The sequence below is a fragment of the Sinohyriopsis cumingii genome, chromosome 12 (genome assembly GCF_028554795.1).
Source record: "Sinohyriopsis cumingii isolate HCF-2022 chromosome 12, ASM2855479v2, whole genome shotgun sequence".
Lineage (NCBI taxonomy): Eukaryota > Metazoa > Mollusca > Bivalvia > Unionida > Unionidae > Sinohyriopsis > Sinohyriopsis cumingii.
The window spans coordinates 70532108-70553301 of record NC_142972.1 but is presented as its reverse complement, the minus strand read 5'-3'; the positions used below and the strand labels follow the sequence as shown (position 1 = coordinate 70553301).

At 38.3% G+C, this 21194-nt stretch overlaps 1 protein-coding gene across 1 annotated transcript in view; it reads right to left on the bottom strand.

Moving 5' to 3' along the window:
* LOC149786713 (cleavage stimulation factor subunit 3-like) overlaps positions 1 to 21194 on the bottom strand; it is a 95588-nt gene that overhangs the window by 14024 nt on the left and 60370 nt on the right. Inside the window, exons 8-15 of the mRNA XM_089977212.1 lie at positions 20720 to 20878; positions 19420 to 19501; positions 18075 to 18184; positions 17317 to 17433; positions 14896 to 14970; positions 12749 to 12892; positions 11209 to 11311; positions 2225 to 2294 (exon numbers count right to left, since the gene is read on the bottom strand). Coding sequence (XP_089833338.1) covers positions 2225 to 2294; positions 11209 to 11311; positions 12749 to 12892; positions 14896 to 14970; positions 17317 to 17433; positions 18075 to 18184; positions 19420 to 19501; positions 20720 to 20878 — 860 coding nt within the window. The remainder of the gene's footprint in view (positions 1 to 2224; positions 2295 to 11208; positions 11312 to 12748; positions 12893 to 14895; positions 14971 to 17316; positions 17434 to 18074; positions 18185 to 19419; positions 19502 to 20719; positions 20879 to 21194) is intronic.

Genomic DNA, 21194 nt, shown 5'->3' with positions numbered 1-21194 from the left:
GATTACAAAAACAAACACCATGAAATCTGAAAACATTAAAAAAACATGCGAAGAATATTTAAGGTAGGAAACATTATTAGGTCTTTAAGTTTGTTCTTGCAGTCGAAATAAGTGAGTTTTGAGAGCCCTCTTGAATGTGATCACTGTGTCTTTGTGTCTAAGTTCAGTGGGCAATTCATTCCACTTTGCTGGGCCTGGTATGCAAAAGAATGCTGTCCATATTACTTTGTTTTCATATTTGGAATAATGAGTATACGATTGTCAGAAAAGGAGCGTAAGTGTCTTGCTGGTGTGTACATATGGGTGAGATAAGATAGGTATGTTGGACTAGAGTCCGACAGTGAAACGTAGCACAGAGAACAAATTTTGTGTTTGATTCTGGATCGAATGGATAGCCAGTGTAGGGTACAGAGCAGCAGGGAGGTGTGCTCTGATCGTGGTACTCTAAGTATGATCCAAGCAGATGTGTTTTGAACTTTTTGAAGTTTCTGGAGCTGATATTGAGGTGAACCAGACAGAATTGAGTTACAATAGTCCAGTCTTGAAAGTACTAATGAACACACAAGTGTTTTAGTGGCATCAACTGAAAGATATTTGCGAATTGAGCTGATGCGTCTCAGCTCAAGATATGCAGCCTTGCATATGTTCATGACATGTTGGTGCAATGTGAGAGTACTGTCCAGAGTAACACCTAGGTTTCGTACTGATTGTGTGAATTTAATGTTGGTGTTGCTGATATTTATTGTTTGAGGTAAAGGATGTGAACGAGAAAGTCTTTGTGTTGTGATCAGAATGGCCTCAGTTTTATCATCATTCATCTGCAGCTTGTTACATGTCATCCATGATTTCACATCAGAAATGCACCTCTCTACACCTTGGATGGTAGCATCAACATCAGTTGGGTGGCTAGATTTGTATATTTGGGTGTCACCAGCATACAATTGGTGAGACACTGGATGATGATCTATGACACTTGAGAGCGACTGAGTGTACAGAATAAAGAGAACAGGTCCAAGAACAGACCCCTGTGGAACACCACAACATAGATCAACTGGGCTGGAGTGTATTCCATTTGCAGTTATAATTTGTGTCCTGTTGACCAAGTAGGACTTGAACCACAGTAAGGCTGTATCATGAATGCCAAATACATGATAGAGATGGTGAAGTAATATATCATGGTCTATTGTGTCAAATGCTGCAGACAAATCAAGGAGGGTGAGAAAATGCAGAGAGAATGTCATTAACTACTTTTAGAAGAGTAGTTTCAGTACTGTGGCAAGGGCAATATGCAGATTGTACATTGCTAAAAAGAGTGTTTGAATTTAGATGAGATACAAGCTGGGATAGAACAATCTTTTCTAAGATTTTTGATCTGAATGGGAGATTAGAAACTGGGTGGTAGTTCTTTAAATCATTATGGTCTAGTGTTGGTTTCTTCAGCAGAGGCTTTACAATAGCAGTTTTGAAAAATGATGGGAATTCCCCGGATGAGAGAGAGGTATTAATAACATCAGTTAGTGAAGGCAATACTGGATCTAAGCACTCAAGCAGCAGTAATGTCGGAACTGGATCAAGTTCACATGACTTTGGTGCACTCTTCATCAGGATTGTACGTACGAAATTCAAGATAGATAGTAAATGTCTCTCTGTATTGAATTAAGTTAGGTTCAAATATCTGTGATGTGAATGGGCTTTATAGCAAACCTAATAAGGTACTAATAGTTATTGTAAAAATGTGCATTTGGTATGAATTGATTAAGTTATCTCTATTAATATAGACAGAAATATAAATATATCAAAGTCTTTTCAACACAATGCTCCATGAATTTAATTTCACTCAGGCAGGCAATATCATCCAAGCTTCAACATGCACAGAGATTTAAAAAAAGTGAGATGAAATGCACACACTAACATACAAGTCTTGGAAAATTCCTTATTTTTTAAACAATACAGCCTGGAATCAATTCTCTACTCCATTGTTACAAGTGAAATTCAATACAAATAGCTATATCATAATGATAAGTCAGGCACTGTTCTCATTTTAATTATTCTCGATTCCTTGAATGTCATCATAAACATTTAATTTAGATACAGTGTACAATTCTCTACAAGCAACGTTTCATATTATACACTCTGTCAGCAAAGTCTTTTAAGTTACATGAAATATTTGATGTATGCATTCGATTTATTTTTTACTATCACTGACACATTGTGAGTTACTTACATGGATTTCTCAGGTGGAATTTGTCCTGATGATAGAACTCTCTCAAACAAAACCCTGGTGTTGTTGTCCTCTGTTGGATAGGAGAACATTGCATTAAAGACATACCATTTATACTTGGATACAAGTCAAGTCCATTTGCAAACAATACAGACCCTGATCCATGCATAATGCACTATCAGATCAGGGTCTATGTTGCTGGTTCTAATGTTTAGTCCTTACAAACTGCAAAGATCCAGATCTGACATTGCATCATGTGCCAGCAAGTCTGTGTCTATGGAGTTGCCAGCTGGATCCTACTATCATTTAATTATATATGTGGTATAGCATTTGAAATCATTAAAATATACAAACATCTGTCTCATTTATCATCAATAGTCTAACATTGTGTAGCAACGTGCTGTAAAAATAACTATATCTTTCAAGCAAAGAGCTAAATGAAATAATTTTTTTGTTGATTCCAGTGCACTGGTAGAACACTGTAGAAAAAAAATCATGTTGATATATCATTACCTAGGCTTCAACCCCAACCAAGGCAAGGGTATCCCAGTATTATTTGCATTCAGTGAGGCTCTGCCAATCACAATGAAAGCACTGTAATCAACATTGTACTCATGCTTAAGTACCATAATACTTGTCCAACAGCAAGTGAATTTCATTCTTGGAAGTAAATTCATAATGCTGTAAAAATAACCATATCTTTCAAGCAAAGAGCTAAATGAAATAATTTTTATATTGATTCCAGTGCACTGGTAGAGCAATGTGGAAAAAAAATCATGTTGATATATCATTACCTAGGCTTCAACCCCAACCATGGCAAGGGTATCCCAGTATTATTTGCATTCAGTGAGGCTCTGCCATTCAAAATGAGAGCACTGTAATCAACATTGTACTCATGCTTAAGTACCATAATACTCATCCAACAGCAAGTGAATTTCATTCTTGGAAGTAAATTCATAATACTACTTTTTAATTTTTTTCCATTGTCAGTTAATAGGTGCTAATGTCACTGAAGGATGTCAAAATGATTTTATCATCTAAATCATCTGTAAGGAGAAAGCAAATTTTTAGTAAATTGTGTTTCTCTGAGAATACTTACCCGATCACATTAACGTTAGGGATATAAGCCTGCTACCTCTCGAATCCAGCCCTACTAAAAGACGAAAATTTGTCTTTTCAGTCTATCTCATATAGACCAAAGGGCAATAACTCTTGCCCCTTACCTCCCCTTGCCACCGCCAGGTGTCACTAGTTTTTTTTAAGCTGAGTGATATATATTATACAAGGATGCTCGCATAGCGGGGTGGTTGGGAGGGTTTTTAAGTAATGTGATTGGGTAAGTATTCTCGGAGAAACACAATTTACTAAAAATTTGCTTTCTCCTTCAAATACGTTCCCCGATCACATCAGTGTTAGGAGAATAAGTAATAGGAGGGAATGCTGAGCATCCTACCTCCACCCCGGGTACCTTCTAGGGAATGATGGCTGGATTCCCCATTTGAACGATAACCCGTTCTCCTAATTTCATCAGCAACACAGCCTAGGGTCACGTGATATGTGACCATTATATACGGTTAAGAAGATAGTTATTGAAATCTTCTTACCTAAGAAATTTCACTGGCGAATCCTGCAAAGCTGATAGGCTGTGTTGATTGTTTTAAATGGGTCTGGTGGTCATCTGGGCTGCCGACACCAGACCTACCAGATTCAAGGTTTGCCTCTGCGAAGCCAAATCTCTGAGATAAAAACTGGAGAAGGTTGACTCTGCATGCCAGCCATCAGTTTCTATTAGATCTCCTATCGAAACATTGCATTCGAATGCCAGGCTCGCCGAGATTGCTCTAATCACATGAACCGTAATCTTCATGAGGCGACTCTATCTTGTAAGACCTCAGAGTACGCTGAGCGTATAACCCACTTTAGCCATGAAGCAAGGGCTTGAGGGGTGATATCCCGTTTACCATCTTTGACCGGAAGAAAGAGGCGCTTACGTGTATCCCGACACGCCTCTGTGTGTTTTAAATAGTGCTTGAGTGCATGAACAGGATCTTGCATGGCTGCTGCTCTTGACTTATCTATGGAAGAGAGCGAGCGAATGATGATTCCTTGATTGCCAATGGATGGTAACCTATTTTTGGCTACAAAGCCTGGTTGCATCAGGAGGACCACCGAACCATCTGATCTGAACTGAAGAAAGTTCGGGTCACTGGAAAGGGCAAGTAACTCGCTCACCCTGCATGCTGAAGCTAAGGCTATCAAGAAACATGTTTTGTATGATAGTAGCTTTAACGAAGTGTGGGCTAAAGATTCAAATTTGTCTGAATTGAGCCATGTTAAAACCCAGGATAGATTCCATTTTGGAAACAGGGTGAGGGATTTTGGTCGATTGAAATCAAAATTGTCTAAAAGTTCTGATAGATCTTTGTTATGCCCAATATCACATCTACCATGATGGCAGAATGTGTCTGATATCATGGAGCGGTAGCCTTTGATAGTAATTGGGGCCAACTATTTCTCCTCGAAAAGCCGGAGAAAAAAAAAAAGTTGGCCAGTTGAGGGATTGAGACACTAAAAGGGACGATGTAATTGATATGGCACCAGTCCCTGAGAACACACCACTTTCCCTCGTAAGCCTTCAGAGTGGAGGGCCTTATTGCTCTTGAGATTCTCTCCATGATCGAAGGTTTAAATTGTTTGTCTTGCAAGGCTGCATGGACAAGAGCCAAGCGTGAAGAAGGAGACGGTCCAGGCAGGGGTGGAACACCTGTGACCGCGGTTGTTTGAGAAGATTTGGGCTGGTTGGAATCTTCCTGGGTAGATCTATCGCTAGATCGAGTAGATCGGTGACCCAGGACTTGTTCCATCTGAGAGGGGCAATCAGAATCATCCAACAGTTCTGACCCCTTAACCTCTGGATTATTTTCGGTATCAAAACCGTGGAAGGGTAGGCAAATGCCCACAACCCCTCCCAGCTGATTGACAGAGTGTCCACGGCCCAAGCCTCTGGGTCTGGAACCGGACAGACGAAGGTGGGCAACTTGTGATTCCACCTTATCGCAAAAAGATCGATCATCGGACGCCCCCAAAGTGTGCAAATCCGAAGAAAGACTGATTGATGGAGTGACCATTCCGTGTGAATGACTTGACCTTTCCTGGATAGAGTGTCGGCCAAGACATTGAGTCTGCTGGGAATGTGTCTGATTTGTATGTTGATGTGGAGGTTGTCACACCAAAGTAGAAACTGCCAGATCAGAATGCACAGGTCTGGTGATTTGGTGCCCCCTTGTTTGAGGAGGTAAGTCATCACCACAGAGTTGTCTGACATAATGAGGACAGTTTTTCCTGAGAGTTGATCCTTCCAGAAATGAAAGGCATTGATGACAGCCCTCATTTCTAAAAGGTTGATATGGAGAGGCCTCTTCCCTGGCTCCCATGTGCCGCTGACTGTAGTGAAGTCCGGCAACAGGTGGGCACCCCAACCGTAGGTACTGGCGTCGGTACATACCGTTATCTCTGCTTGGGGCATCTCCAGAGGAATCCCCTTGGACAGCCAACCGGGGTTGTGTCACTGACGCAGGAACGATCGTATCTCAGGCGTGATCATTATTGTTTGATTGAGGGGACTTGAAAAGGGGCGCCATTGTGCCAGTAACGTCATTTGTAAGGGACGCACAAAAAGATGGCCAAGCGGGATCAAGTCCGCCGCCACATCGACGAGTTTGACGATCCGGATTACATGAGCGCAAGGAAGCTGTACCAGATTCAGATCAGTAAGAAACTCCATACCCAGATGGACAAAACGCTGGGATGGATGGAGATCGGACTTTTTCCAGTTCACGAGAAAGCCTAGATGATCCAAAAGAGCTAAAAGATCGTTTCTGCCTTTGAGCAGAATAGAACTTACCATATGTTTCTGGAGGATGTCATCCAAGTACACTGCCATCCCTGTAGATGAAGTCGAGCGGAACAGGGTGACGACGCAATCCATAACCTTGGTAAAAGCCCAAGGGCTGATATTGAGGCCAAAGGGTAGGACCTGGAACTGATAAACCGTGTCGCGGTAAGCGAATCGGAGAAATTTCCGTGACGCGGGGTGGATAGGGACGTGAAAATATGCGTCGGTCATATCTAGACTGACGGCATACTCGTCCCGCCGGATGGAAAAACGGATTGATCTTGCCATTTCCATCTTGAATTTCGGTGGTAAAATGTATTGGTTGAGGCGAATTCAGGTCGATGATCGGCCTCAACTTGCCTTTTGCCTTCTGGATAAGAAACAGCCTGGAATAAAACCCCGGTGATTGCGGTTTTTTCACAATCTCCACCGCCCGTTTTTCTATGAGCGACCGTATCTCCTGTTGTAGAAAGGTATCCTTCTCCCAATCGGACGGTACGTCCATGAAGAGGGGAGAGGAGGACAGGGGAGGGAGTTGGATAAATGAAATCCGAAGTCCCTCCGAAATGACCTGGATCACCCAATCGTTCTGAGGAAAAAAGGTGGTCCAGTGGTCCTGAAATTGCAGGAGGCGGCCGCCCACAGGTAGGCTGTCCACGGGTGGTGGAGAGGGTATGTCAATTTTTTTAGAGTTAGGAGGCTTGAAGACGGAGAAACTTTGTTTCTTACCGCCTCTGTATGGTTGCCTCCTAGCTTGATTAGACTGTTGTTTCCTGGCATTGGGTTGGGATCTATACTGCACATTTGATTGTAAGGATCCCTTGTCCCTGGTCGGCCAATCATCCCTCCACTGTGGCCGGGGCTGATTTTTTCTAAACGCCTGCGAGGGTTGGGCGGCAAGTTGGAGGGGCAGTTCCTGAGCAGCCTGCTTCCGAACTTCTTCAATTTTTCCTCCAAAGAGTAAAGGCGACCCAAACAGAGTCATCCGTAAATCCAGAGTATGATGGGGCTTGAGCGACGTGGACCGCAGACATGTGTCACATCGTATCAGGTCTAAGTTGGCAGAAGCAGTCAACACATTAGCCATGGAATGGTGAGCTGCCCTGTTAATAACTCTAGCGATCTGGGCCGTCGCTTCCCAAGCGTGGTCATTGTCGGATTTTTCTGCGAGTTGGAAAATGGCTAATGAAGCCAAGTCTAACATTGAAGACGTAGCGACTACGTTCTGGACTAGCTTTGACGTGGCATGGAACACATTTTTGTCCACTTTGTAAAACAGTGGAGCAGACATGTGAACTGCTGCCATATTTTTGTCCAGGGCTGGAAGATCCATACTGAAGGCGTCTGAATGAGTTTTGTACCAGCGACCCGAGAACGTCGCTGGTACTTGGCTTTCTGAAAAGAATGCCTTAGCATTCCCCGGATCACCTATTCGTCCTGATAGACGATCACTGATCTCCTTAATTATTGCCGACTGGGGAAGGAGCCGGAAGGATGGCGTCTCTTCCTCCCCGTCAAGATCTACAGACGCCTTAACTTTGTAGTCTTGAGTGGCGGTAGGAGGTGGAGGGCATTCTGAAATTGCCAACACCCTATAAATTTCTTCCACTGTCGCCTTGAAGCCAAACTCAGTCCGTTCCATGGTTGGATCTGTGTACGGCTGATTTGCAGGAGTTTTGTCACCCTCACTGTGTGCCGAGTCGTGTTCTGGAATAGCTTGCATTTCTGGATAGAGCATACCAGGTGACATAGATGACGCGATTCCGTCATCCTTAACACTGTCACTAACTCTCCCTTGTGGATAAGCCGTGAACATATGGATGGACGGCCCTGCCGGCTGGTTTGTCTGGCTTGTGGTCGGCCTGAATGTTGGCAACGGTCCTGCTATCACCGGTACCGGCTGCTCCAATGGCCTGGCTGGACGGACAGATTTCTCACTAAAATCTCCGCCATAGTATTGGTATGTTACCGGCGATACAGCTTGATGGACGGATTTATCACCAAAATCCCCGTAAGTCATATTTGGTTGGACCGTTTTAGCAATAGGGTCCCCATGCTGGGACAGCTGGACGGCCAGTGACGCAGAGGTTGTATAATGAAATGAATCCGATGGATCTGGTAAAAACCCCATGCGTCCTGACTTACAGGCCTGAAGGCCATGCTCGGACATGCGGGGGGACTTACGCCCACTGGGCAGCCTAATATTGGGGGAACATTCCCCCAAAGAGTCAGAAAAAGCTGTGGAAGTGAGCAAGGGAAATAAGGGTAATATCTGGCCTGATGTCAATAGCTGCGTCGTCGTTTCCTGGACCAAACGACACATCTGTTCCAAGGTGGACTGTTGTACCCTGTCAACATTATTTTCCTCCATTGCCGCTGATGTTACTGTAGCTGACGGTTGCAAACGACAAACTTTAGGTGGAGGGGGGACCCCAATGTCCCCCACAAGGCTCGCAATGGAGGCTGTCTTCGGATGTATACTGAGGACATCAATGCTATCTTTCTTCGACTTATTCCATCTATCCCTCCCTTTTGCTGCCTTCTGGACTACATCAGCCCACATTTGCTCTGTCCAAGTATTACACACGCTGCATGGTATAGATGATGTACACTTGGTACATACAATACAAGAGTCATGGTTGTCTTCTTTTGCTTTGAACTTTTTGCATTTCATGCATTTGGTTGACATTTCTACTGAAACGACACAAGAAAAGAAAACAAAGCACAAATTAGCAATTCAGCATGTTATTAATTCGCTAATACCACAACCGTTACTAACGGAGTAAGCGAAATTAGTCAGTGTCGCGTTAACTCTTAATTGACAACACGAGTTCAGTGATAGCGTGTGTAACATGGTCTTCAGTAGATGAAATCCATAAGGGTGACAAAGTCACTCAATTTTGAAAAAAATTGTTAAAATAATGTATACAACCTGTAGAAGAATGATTGTCCGATGCAATAAATCCAAATTTAACTTCGGATGGTCTAATTTAACGCTAAGATGGCTTGGATTGTTTGGAGGTATAATGTACGTGTTATCCGTACAAGCGAAGCTTAAAAACTAGTGACACCCGGCGGTGGCAAGGGGAGGTAAGGGGCAAGAGTTATTGCCCTTTGGTCTATATGAGATAGATCGAAAAGACTAATTTTCGTCTTTTAGTAGGGCTGGATTCGAGAGGTAGCAGGCTTATATCCCTAATGTTAATGTGATCGGGGAACGAATTTGAAGGAGAAATACAAAATGTACCAAATAGTTGCACCTTTAAAACTGGTGTTCTGGAATTAGCAAAATAACTGCATCAAACTGATATGAAACTGTAATAATACATACATGAAAAATCTTCTTGACATGATTAATGATTTGCACCTGCATAAAAATCCAATTAGAACCTGACTTACATGTTATCGCAATCTTCAGAATATAATATATCAGTATGATGCATTCTTGGTGACAACTAACCGTAATATATCAGTATGTTACATCCTTGGTGACAACTAACCACAATAGATCAATATGATGCATACTTGGTGACAACTAAACATAATAGATCAGGACAATGCATCCTAAGTGACAATTAACCATAAAAGATCAGTATGATGCATTCTTGGTGACAACTAACCATATTATATCAGTATGATGCCTTCTTGGTGATAACTAACTGCAGTATACCAGTATGATGCATTCTTGGTGATAACTAACCATAATATATCAGTATGATGCCTTCTTGGTGATAACTAACTGCAGTATATCAGTATGATGCATTCTTGGTGATAACTAACCGTAATATATCAGTATGATGCCTTCTTGGTGATAACTAACTGCAGTATATCAGTATGATGCATTCTTGGTGATAACTAACCATAATATATCAGTATGATGCCTTCTTGGTGATAACTAACTGCAGTATATCAGTATGATGCATTCTTGGTGATAACTAACTGTAATATATCAGTATGATGCATTCCTGGTGATAACTAACCACAATATATCAGTATGATGCATTCTTGGTGATAACTAACTGCAATATATCAGTATTACACATTCTTGGTGATAACTAACCGTAACATATCAGTATGATGCATTCTTGGTGATAACTAACTATAACATATTAGTATGATGCATTCTTGGTGATAACTAACCATAATAGATCAGTGTGATGGATTCTTGGTGATAACTAACCGTAATATATCAGTATGATGCATTCTTGGTGAAAACCAACCATAATAAATCAGTTTGATGCATTCTTGGTGATAACTAACCGTAACATATCAGTATGATGCATTCTTGGTGACAACTAAAAATAATAGATCAGGACAATGCATCCTAAGTGACAATTAACCATAAAAGATCAGTATGATGCATTCTTGGTGACAACTAACTGCAATATATCAGTATGATGCATTCTTGGTGACAACTAACCATAACAGATCAGTACAATGGATCCTTGCTGACAACTAACCATAAAAGATAATTACAATGTATTCTTGGTGACAACTAACCATAACAGATCAGTATGATGCATTTTTGGTGACAATTTACCATAATAGATCAGTATGGTGTAGTCTTAGTGACAACTAACCACAACAGATCAATACTATGCATCCTTGGTGAAAACTAACCACAACAAATCAATACGATGCATCCTTGATGACAACTAACCACAACAAATCAATACGATGCATCCTTGGTGACAACTAACCACAACAAATCAATATGATGCATCCTCTGTGAAACTAACCACAACAAATCAATACGATGCATCCTTGATGACAACTAACCACATCAAATCAATACAATGCATGCTTGGTGAAAACTAAGCACAACAAATCAATACGATGCATCCTTGGTGACAACTAAGCACAACAGGTCAATATGATGCATCCTTGGTGACAACTAAGCAAAAGAGATCAATACACTGCATCTATGGTGACAACTAACCACAACAGATCAACACAATGCATCCTTGGTGACAACTAACCACAACAGATCAATACAATGGATCCTTGGTAACAACTAACTACAACAGATCAACACAATGCATCCTTGGTGACAACTAACCAACTTCAGTGTTGTATAATTCATAATACCTACCATTAAGATGTGACATAAAGTCAATATAAGCCAAAACATATTCAGGATCTCCTCCAAATTTTTTCAATCCCAACTCAAAGATTTTTAGGGCTATTGTTTTCTCCTGCAAAGAAAGAATGAATGAATGAATTTATGAATAAATCAATGACTGAATGTATGTGTAAAAAACAAGAAAATAAGTGGGATCTACTGGTAGTTTACAGTAAACACATATCTGATTAACCATAAAACCATCAGTCTGAGATATCCATATTTCCTCATGAATTTTCATCAAATATTTTTAACAATCATTCAGCAAAATCATGGCATTAAACACCTATATCAACAGTTAACAAGGCTGTAAAGCATATAAACATATTTTTTATATACCTATATTAAAAAAATATCCCAATCTGTCCACATTTATATGATGAACACATTATAGTGAAATTAGTCAACATACGGTAGTTAGGGACTATACAATATTTCTTCTTAACTGAAATGTATAATTTTCCATGCAGTAGTATTCCATAGAATTCCTGTATTTATTGGCACATAAATATATATGCTATTGTTTGTTGCAATAACTAATGGACTAAAAAGCTCCAGATGTACTTTACAGGCATAAAGAAATCTTTAATAATTAATTAAATTTATTCAGTGAAAGCAATTAAATAGTTACACAATAGTTATCTTGTATGAATTAGGTCACAATCACCTGTCATTATTAAGTATATTGCCTTTGATTTATCAAAACAGATTTCTAGAATATTGTCATCCACTCTATCTGAATGACAATTATGTATGGAACTTCCCGGGAAGTCCCATACACCTCACAGTGGGTTACCTCCCTTATTACTCAGCTGTTGCCACTGCCCCCACCCATCTAGAATTTGCAGAAAGGCATTTCCTCCAATTAACCTTGATTTTATAAGAATTTGCAAAAGAAATAAATAAAACCGAAAATGTAATACTTCAAGTAGCTGATCTAGCTCTGTCATATTAGTCGTTGATTTTTTTCTGTCATAAAATGTGAATTGCTAAAATAACAGAAAAGATTTTTCAAACTTAAGCCAACCACAGGATCAAAATCATTTGTGCAGGCAGTAGCATTTATATGCCATCTGGGAAGCAGTTTCAGTTATCCTGAAAGCAGTAAGTCTTCTTTATATGGATATGTTCACAAAACCAGACTTCACCATATAAAGATAACTTTATGTTATGAGTGTGTGTGATTTGGATATTTAATATGTAGCTTTAAAAAAATTTCAGTCATATCGCTACAATGTCTGCAGTGTGACAGTTTATAGTGATGTCTATCATTGGGACATTATGTCACAGACATGTAGTATGATATCCCACCCAGACACATTATCCTGAGACCAGGCCGACCAGTCCTAACACTAACCTCTTAATGCTGAGCACCAAGTGAGGCAGCTGTTAGTACAATGTTTGTAAGTCTTGGGTATGACTCAGCTGGGGACTGAACCCACGACCTCTTGCATCCAAGGTGGATACTCTAACCACTAGGCCACCAGAGCGGTTTATGTTATGAACTCACCTTGCTACAGTAATATTCCATTACTGAGGCTGACACATAGACCTGATATTTTACTCTTGTATCTTCCCGGGCCAGCTTGAAAACCTGACGGGCTGACTTAATACCCTCTGCTCGACGGGCAAATTTCATATACTGCACAAATGCCTAAAATTGGAAACAAAATATTTGAAAAACATAATTCATGAAAATTAATTATTCAAAAGCTTAATCATAATGCATAAATGAAGAAAGAACTATGTACTCTTTTATATTTAAAATTTTAAGATCAAAACATTTACTGTTGTTATTAGTTTTAAGCGAAATTCCTCATACAGATATTACATGCATAGTTGCCAACCCTCCAGGCTCAAAATTAGTGAAAATATGCATAAAAATTTGTGAATTTTGACATGAACCTGTGAAGCGATCTTCGAGTCTGGGAATATTTGTTGGAACAAATGTTTAGCATGGTCTCCAGCTGATAATGGTAGATTGTGTTCAACAAGAAAACTCACAAATAATGCTTTAGCATTGGTAGTTTGCAGGTCTTCCGTCAATGGCTTAAAATATTCCTGAGCTGAAATCTGCTGCAAGTTCTTAATTTTCCAACCTCTATGTGCTTTTGGCTACCAATGTGCTTCCTCACATTGTCTCTGCCACCATGCCCAATGCTAAAATTTGTGGCACACTGCATGCAAAAAGCATGATGTATATCGGTGTTTGATGGCTGAATGCATGCCCAATTTTTTGTATATTCCAAACTAAACTTCACTTTTTGTGCAATACATTTCTTTTTCCTTGGTGGTGAGGACATTTTCAAGATGCGATGCCAAATGGTAATTCAAATCAGTGTTGGCGGCGCATGCGCAAAGCAAAATTCTGGTTAGGCCCCAGTTTCTCTCAACAGCATTTGTAAAACTATTCTTATGTGATTTAGATTTTTAATGTAGCTTGTAACAATTTTTCAGTCATATCACTACGATGTCTGCAATGTGACAGCTTTTAGTGATGTCTAGCACTGGGGCATCATGCCAGACACATAGCATGATGTCCCACCCAGTCACATTATCCTGACACCAGGCTGACCAGTCCTAACACTAACCTCTTAATGCTGAGCACCAAGCGAGGCAGCTGTTAGTAACATTTTTGTAAGTCTTTGGTATGACTCAGCTGGGGATCGAACCCATGACCTCCCGCATACGAGGTGAACGCTCTAACCACTTAGCCACCACAGCTACTCTTATACATATAGATTAAAATATGCTTAAATGCTTGCTACCGGGTCAACTGTACCAATCATCTATAGTTCCACTAACATCACGACCAGCAGTAACAAATCATTTCGGCAACTGCCAATATCACAACCAGCGCTTAACGGGAAATCGGTTATTTTATTAAAGATTTAAAATAATTGAGAATTGGGGAATTCACGATTTTTTTGCATGCTGTGTGAATCTGTGAATCGCAGAAAAAGTCGTGAAATTCAAGCCAAAATCGTGATGGTTGGCAGCTATGTACATGGCTTGTGCAATTAAACTTTTGTATACACTGCTAACAATTTCCTTCGTGTAATTTGGTATACACTGCTAACAATTTCCTTCGTGTAATTTCATTTGAGTAATCTGAAAACATTCCAATAAATGAAACAAATGTTTCATAGAATTTGAGAACTGACCTTAGAAAATAGGTTCTCCAGCATCTTTAATTTTTGTGGCCATACCATTACAAAACACATACTTGTCCTAGGTTATAAAAATAAAGGTGACTAAGCTTAAGTTCTTTTTTTCTTCATATCTTAACATTTTCCATCTAACTCATTATTTATCTGGTATAAAATCTGAGAGTGAACATTGTCAAAGCCAAATGCATCTTATAGTCAAATCTAGGATGAACTAGTTCAGTTAAATAGTGTAATTTGGCTTTTCAGTGTTTTATGGTTCAGCAACACAAGCAGGTTATGAAGCACACACCAATTCAACCTGACTTAATGCTTGGATTTAAACCCACATGAGTCTGGCAAGCTGAGGCACTGCAGCTCTTGCCTCCTTTAGTCACCTTTTTTGACGTGCAGGAGAGCATACTGGCCTATTCTATATCCCTAACCCAGCAGAGGGTTTCATTAGTGTACAATTATCTCTTTGAGATCTAGGTTACTAGTGGATACAAACCAGTGTTGGATCAATCTCTTGGATCTGTATGTAGCGTTTATAAATACTATGGACCTTGTCATACTTCATTCGGCTCTGGAAATTAATTAAGACAACCATAAAAATAGGCTCTGGAAAATAATTAAGACAGCCATAAAAATAGGCTCTGGAAATTAATTAAGACAACCATAAAGATAGGCTCTGGAAATTAATTAAGACAACCATAAAAATAGGTTCTGGAAATTAATTAAGTCAAACATAACAATAGGCTCTGGAAATTAATTAAGACAACCATAAAAATAGGCTCTGGAAATTAATTAAGACAACCATAAAAATAGGCTCTGGAAATTAATTAAGACAACCATAAAAAAGGGAAATGGAAATTAATTAAGACAACTATAAAAATAGGCTCTGCAAATTAATTAAGACAACTATAAAACGTGGCAGGAGGTAATAGGCTACTGCCGAGCTCTGTAGCATCAAGGTCATGTAAAATACACTAAAGTGGGTGGTATTATAGAAAGGTAGACTGATGAAGCTCTACAATGATACCAAATAATATGGAAGTTCTAGTTGCACTACAAAATACAGAGGGAAAAACCTCATTTTCTGGACCCGATTTTTTTCCACCCAAAATTCACCCGTGGTCATAATCCAATTTTGTGTCTGGATTTTAGACATTTTGGTCTCAGATCTAAGGTAGACCAGTATAAACTGCAAACAGACAGATAAACCTTTGCAAAAAGTAGGATAAGATGGGCATTTAGAATAAAGAGTGGTCTCAATATGAAAATGATGGGTCTGTTAAGCAAAAAAAAAATAACTAACTTTTACCCTTCTGCTCATGAACAAGCGAAATAGCCAATGAAAAACGATGTTTCTAACACAACTAGGCATTAGGTTATTGGAAAATCACCTGGAAGTTGATGTATTAGGATGTATTCAGAAATAGCCCACAACATGTGTTTCCTACTCGCATTTCAGGTGAAAATGATAAAAACCTCCAGGAGTTAATGAGTTAAGACAATCATAACAATAGGCTCTGGAAATTAATTAAGACAACCATAAAAATAGGTTCTGGAAATTAATTAAGACAACCATAACAAGGTAAATGGAAATTAATTAAGAAAACCATAAAAATAGGCTCTGGAAATTAATTAGGAAACCATACAAATAGGCTCTGGAAATTAAGATAACTGTAATAATTGGCTCTGGAAATTAATTAAGACAACCATAAAAAAAGGCTCCGGAAATTAATTAAGACAACCATAAAACTAGGCTCCGGAAATTAAGACAACCATAAAAAAGGTAAAATAGTTTTTAGTATCGCATAAGAAAACATATTTTTCAATACACCATATACTAATATCACTGAACATAGGATCAAACTCAGCTTTATAATAACCAATCCAACAAGATCTAAACAGGACCAACCCTTGTGTACTTACATAAAAATGAATCCATGTAGGAAGCAATTATTATATATAGCCAGTGATTTATTAAACTGAAAATGTAACTATTAAAAATCTTGATATTTATTTTAATTTGGATTTATATACCACTTTTTCCTTGAATGTTCTATGTCAGAGAAAAATATATAGGAAGGTTGTTCAAATGAGAGTGTCAAAGCTTAAAGCAGGTATGTGCAAGCGGCAACCTGCAGGCTGGATATGGCCTGCAACCTGATTTTATCCAGTTATATTTATATCAGTTAGTATGGCTTTAAAAATCACTATCTGACCTGTGACCTGGAGGAAGTTACACATACCTGATGTAAAGCATACACTTAATTTCTGCTTTTAACTGGGAGCTGTATATATTGTTTTTTTAATGTCATATTCTAATTTTAGTAATACTAGAATTAAGAAGTTCATTACTGACAAACCTGTGGCTTAAAATTAAGTGACACAAATTGCCCCCTCTTGTCATGAGTAAATAAAAAGCATTTAAATACTTATGAGCACATGTTTACCATGAGGTAGCAGTAAATACCATCTCGACTATGGCAAATACTTCCAAACATTAGCATCAGTTTCTTTTAAAGCATACTTTAATTGTGCTCACTCCACGTCATCATAATAAGTGCAAAGAGACAGGTCTTTCATACCTGTACATGGGATATTCTGACAGTATCTAACAATCAGTTAAAATGCAAATGTATAGAGATGGATGCATTCACAAAATCCTTGTCTAGTGAAGATGGCAACTGTGTATAACTGCACAATTCTGTACCCCCAATCGGATATGGGGACTGGGGCTAATATGAGTGTCTGGGACTGATATGGGCTCTTGGATCTGATATGGGGATCTGGGGCTAATATGGGTGCCTGGGACAGATATGGGCTCTTGGGTCTGATATGGGGACCTGGGGCTAATATGGGTATCTGGGACTGATATGGACTCTTGGGACTGATATAAGGAACATAAGTATTGCCTTATTACCTCCTCAAAGTCAGCATAAGCAAAATACAGGAGCATGTTGGTTTTCATCACTGTGGTGATGGCTCTTTCATATAGGGCTGCTGCCTCATCTGCAAACATTTTCCCTGCTACCTGGTCCTAAAAGTGAAGAATATAAAGATGTATTTGTTAACACATTATCAAATCCATTCATTTATCAAGTCTAAATATGTTGTCTGAGAAATTATATCCAAAGGCAGATTAAAAGCTTTAAGTTCATTTACTTGGCTACCGATAGACTTACTTCACTTGGCTGATAATTACATTAAAAAATTTACTTGGTGAATAAATTAACTTGGTCAAAAGTTTTTCTTATAAATTTTCAATCTGCACTATTTTGTTTCACTTGATTGCTGATCATTTTACTTTATTTTGGTTCCTGGTTAAATCATGCAGTGAGTTAATGTTGTGTAAAAAACACATGGTGGCATTTTTTGTGTAAATCACATGGTGGCATTTTTTGTGTAAATCACATGGTGACATTTTTTTGTGCATTGATCACACGGTAACATCTGTTTGTGTATTAATCACACATTTACATTTTTGGTGTATTAATCACATGGTGACATTTTTTTGTGTATTGATCACTTGGTAACATCTGTTTGTGTATTAATCACACATTTACATTTTTGGTGTATTAATCACATGGTGACCTTTTTTGTCTATTTCACAAAGTGACATTTTTTGTGGTTCAATCACATAATGATCATAATTTGGTTAAATTATACACTTTTACCCACCCCTTTTTCTGTGAGTATTTTGCTGGATTGTTCCAGGTAGGATGCAGCTTCAATCCAGATGTCAGGGTGGAACCCCAGGCACAGCAGACACTGTTCATATGCAAACATTACTGGAAAATGGAGAAAAAAAAGCCATGTTAGTTTGATAAAAAAAGTTATTACATGTTGCCCAAAACAGGATGATGGGCAAAATCTGTGTTGTGTATTTGATGTGTAATACTTTATAATACATCATAAGGTTAGTCATGATGCTGGGGTGTTTAATCATACTTCAATTAAGACAAATTATTTTATGGTTTGTAAGACAAACTTGGACAATTTTGTAATGTCATGCATATAATTTTACTTGTATTAATTATATACGAGATTTAACAAATACTTCAATGAAGGCTAAATTGAAGGGCAATGTTTTCTAGAATTTTACAAACAACCTTTCTATGAGGAACATTTAAGTGGCAGTAAAATGTAGCCCACATTGGTGTCCTTTCTATGAATGGTCTCAAACAAGTTCTTTGAATCTATACATGTTCAATCATGTATACCTTGATCTAAAGGACACATACTCATTAAAGACATACCAGATTTATATTCTACATCAAAAACACCAGTCCACAAAGGACAATGTTGTGATCTCTTGTGTGGCCCTAATACACAAGTCTCACAGTACAAGTTAACACTTATCGCTAATAAAAATGTGATAGATATATAACACAATATGCGCTAGAACATACATATTAGTGTGCACCTATTAAAATATTATCACATTAGAAGCTGACATGAAACAAAACAAATGAGGGGGGCACAAATCTCTTAATGGAAAACAATAATGTTAGTTGTATATAAGCTGTAAAAATTGTCACTTAGCACAAAATCAATTTCATTTTCCTACTACAGCCAATCATCTCTTGTCATAAAATCATAAATATTTTTGAACGATTTAACTGTCAATAATATTAACATCCATGAAAATAAGTCCAAAACAAATATAGGTAAAATATTAAAGAATGACCCCACAAGCATGTATACTCCCAAACTATGACATTTCATCCCCCACTAATATCTATGATTTTAAAGTAGATAAAAGTGAACTGTATACTAGATGTCCTTTGTAACAGGTGTTAGTTTCAAAAACAGTTTGTAACAGGTGTTAGTTTCAAAAACAGCTTACTTACCATATATCCTTGCTTATAAGTCAAGTCCAACTTCAAACTGCACAGACCCATATCTGCTTCTACTACATAATGTGCAATCTGATCTGGGTCTATGCAGTTTGTTTGCTGACACATTATGGAATGGCAGAGCAGGTTCTATATTGTATGACTTAGAAGTGAGTATATATAAATACCTCTTTTTGTTGTGAGAGCCTGATCTTCTGTTCTGAGGGGATTACTCTTTTCCCAGGCAATATATTTCTTCCACAACTCAACCTGAATTTAGAGGAACATGAAAATATCAAAGCAACAGTCGTCCTCACTCTAACAGACAATTTTAGCCTATGATAAAAAAATGCATCCTGTTATGAAAATATGCATGCAATCTTTGTAAAAATGATAAATTTTGTTTGAAGAAAAACAATATATTCTTGTGATAAAAATGTGATATTTTAGTTTAGTACTCTGGAACGATTTTGTTTAGCGACAACTTTACGGGGCAGGAGGTAGTAGCCTACTGCTGAGCTCTGTAGCGTCATGGTCATGCAAGATACACTAAAGTGGTTGTATCATAGCAAGGTAGACCAATGCAGCTCTACAATGATACCAAATAATCTGGAATATCTAGTTGCACTACAAAATACAGATAGAAAAACCTCATTTTTTGGACCCGACTATTTTTTACCCAAAATTTGCCCATGGTCGGAATCTGATTTCGTGTCTGGATTTGAGACTTTTTGGTCTCAGATCTAAAGCAAACCGGTATGAACTGCAAACAGACAGATGAGCCTTTGCAAAAAGCAGGATAAGATGGAATAAAGAGTGGTCTCCATACAAAAATAATGGCTCCGTTTAGCAAAAAAAAAAAAAAAAAAAAAAAAATCCAACTTTTACCCTTCTGTTCATGTGTGAGTCAAATAGCCAAGAAAAATCAATGTTTCTAACACCACTAGGCAGTATGTTATTGAAAGATGACCGGGGATTTGGTGTTTTCGAGTCTATTCAGAAATACCTTTCAAAATGTGTTTCCTACTCGATTTTTAGGCAAAAATGACAAAATGCTCCAGGGGTTAATGTGTTAAAAGAACAGTAACATTGACTACTTAGTCCATCATAGTAGTTATAGCTTACAATAGAAGACTGAAAAAAACACTTGTTACTTTGTCACATAAGCTATTATTTAAAACAGAAGACTCATAAATAAAATCCTGCTTGCTACTTTGTTTGTCATAGTACTTTTTTCTTAAAACAGAAGAATGATGAATACAAACTTGTTTGCTATTTAGTCATAGCATATATTTCTTAGAAGACTGATGAGTAAAACTGGCCTACCATATTGTCTTTCAGCCTAGTTATTGCTTGCAATAGAAGATTGATGAATAAAAATAATTGTTTGCTACACAGCATGTCATAGTAGTTATTGGTTAAAAGACTGGTGAATAAAATCTTGTTTGATTGATAATAGGGTTAATTTGTTATTTTTGATAGCGCTACCTGTTGTGCCTCTTCAGGAGTATTGGTGGGTGGAGTAGATGGAATGTTTCTGTTCAGACCTCTTGTAACTGCCTCATATTCCTTGGCAACTCTCCTAGCATTCATGTACTCCCTGCCTCTGTCTTCAGTCATCTTCTTTGCAATAAGGGGATTGATACTCTGGAATAATTAATTGCATATGTACTTAATAAAGAATTATTAATAACTGATGCTGAACAACTAATCAGGTATGTACTTTATTAATAGTTAATCACTAATCATTATTAATTGATACTCAGTTATAATTATGTTAGGTATGTACTTGTAAGATGTCTCAAGGAGTTATCTTTGTTCATATTGTTTTAGAACTTCACTGCTAAATCTCACTTTGGTGCATCAATGTATACTTCTGGTGTATCAGTAATCTTTGGTGTATTAATTTATACTCTGGTGTTTCAGTGTATACTTTGGTCTATCAATATATACATTTGGTAAA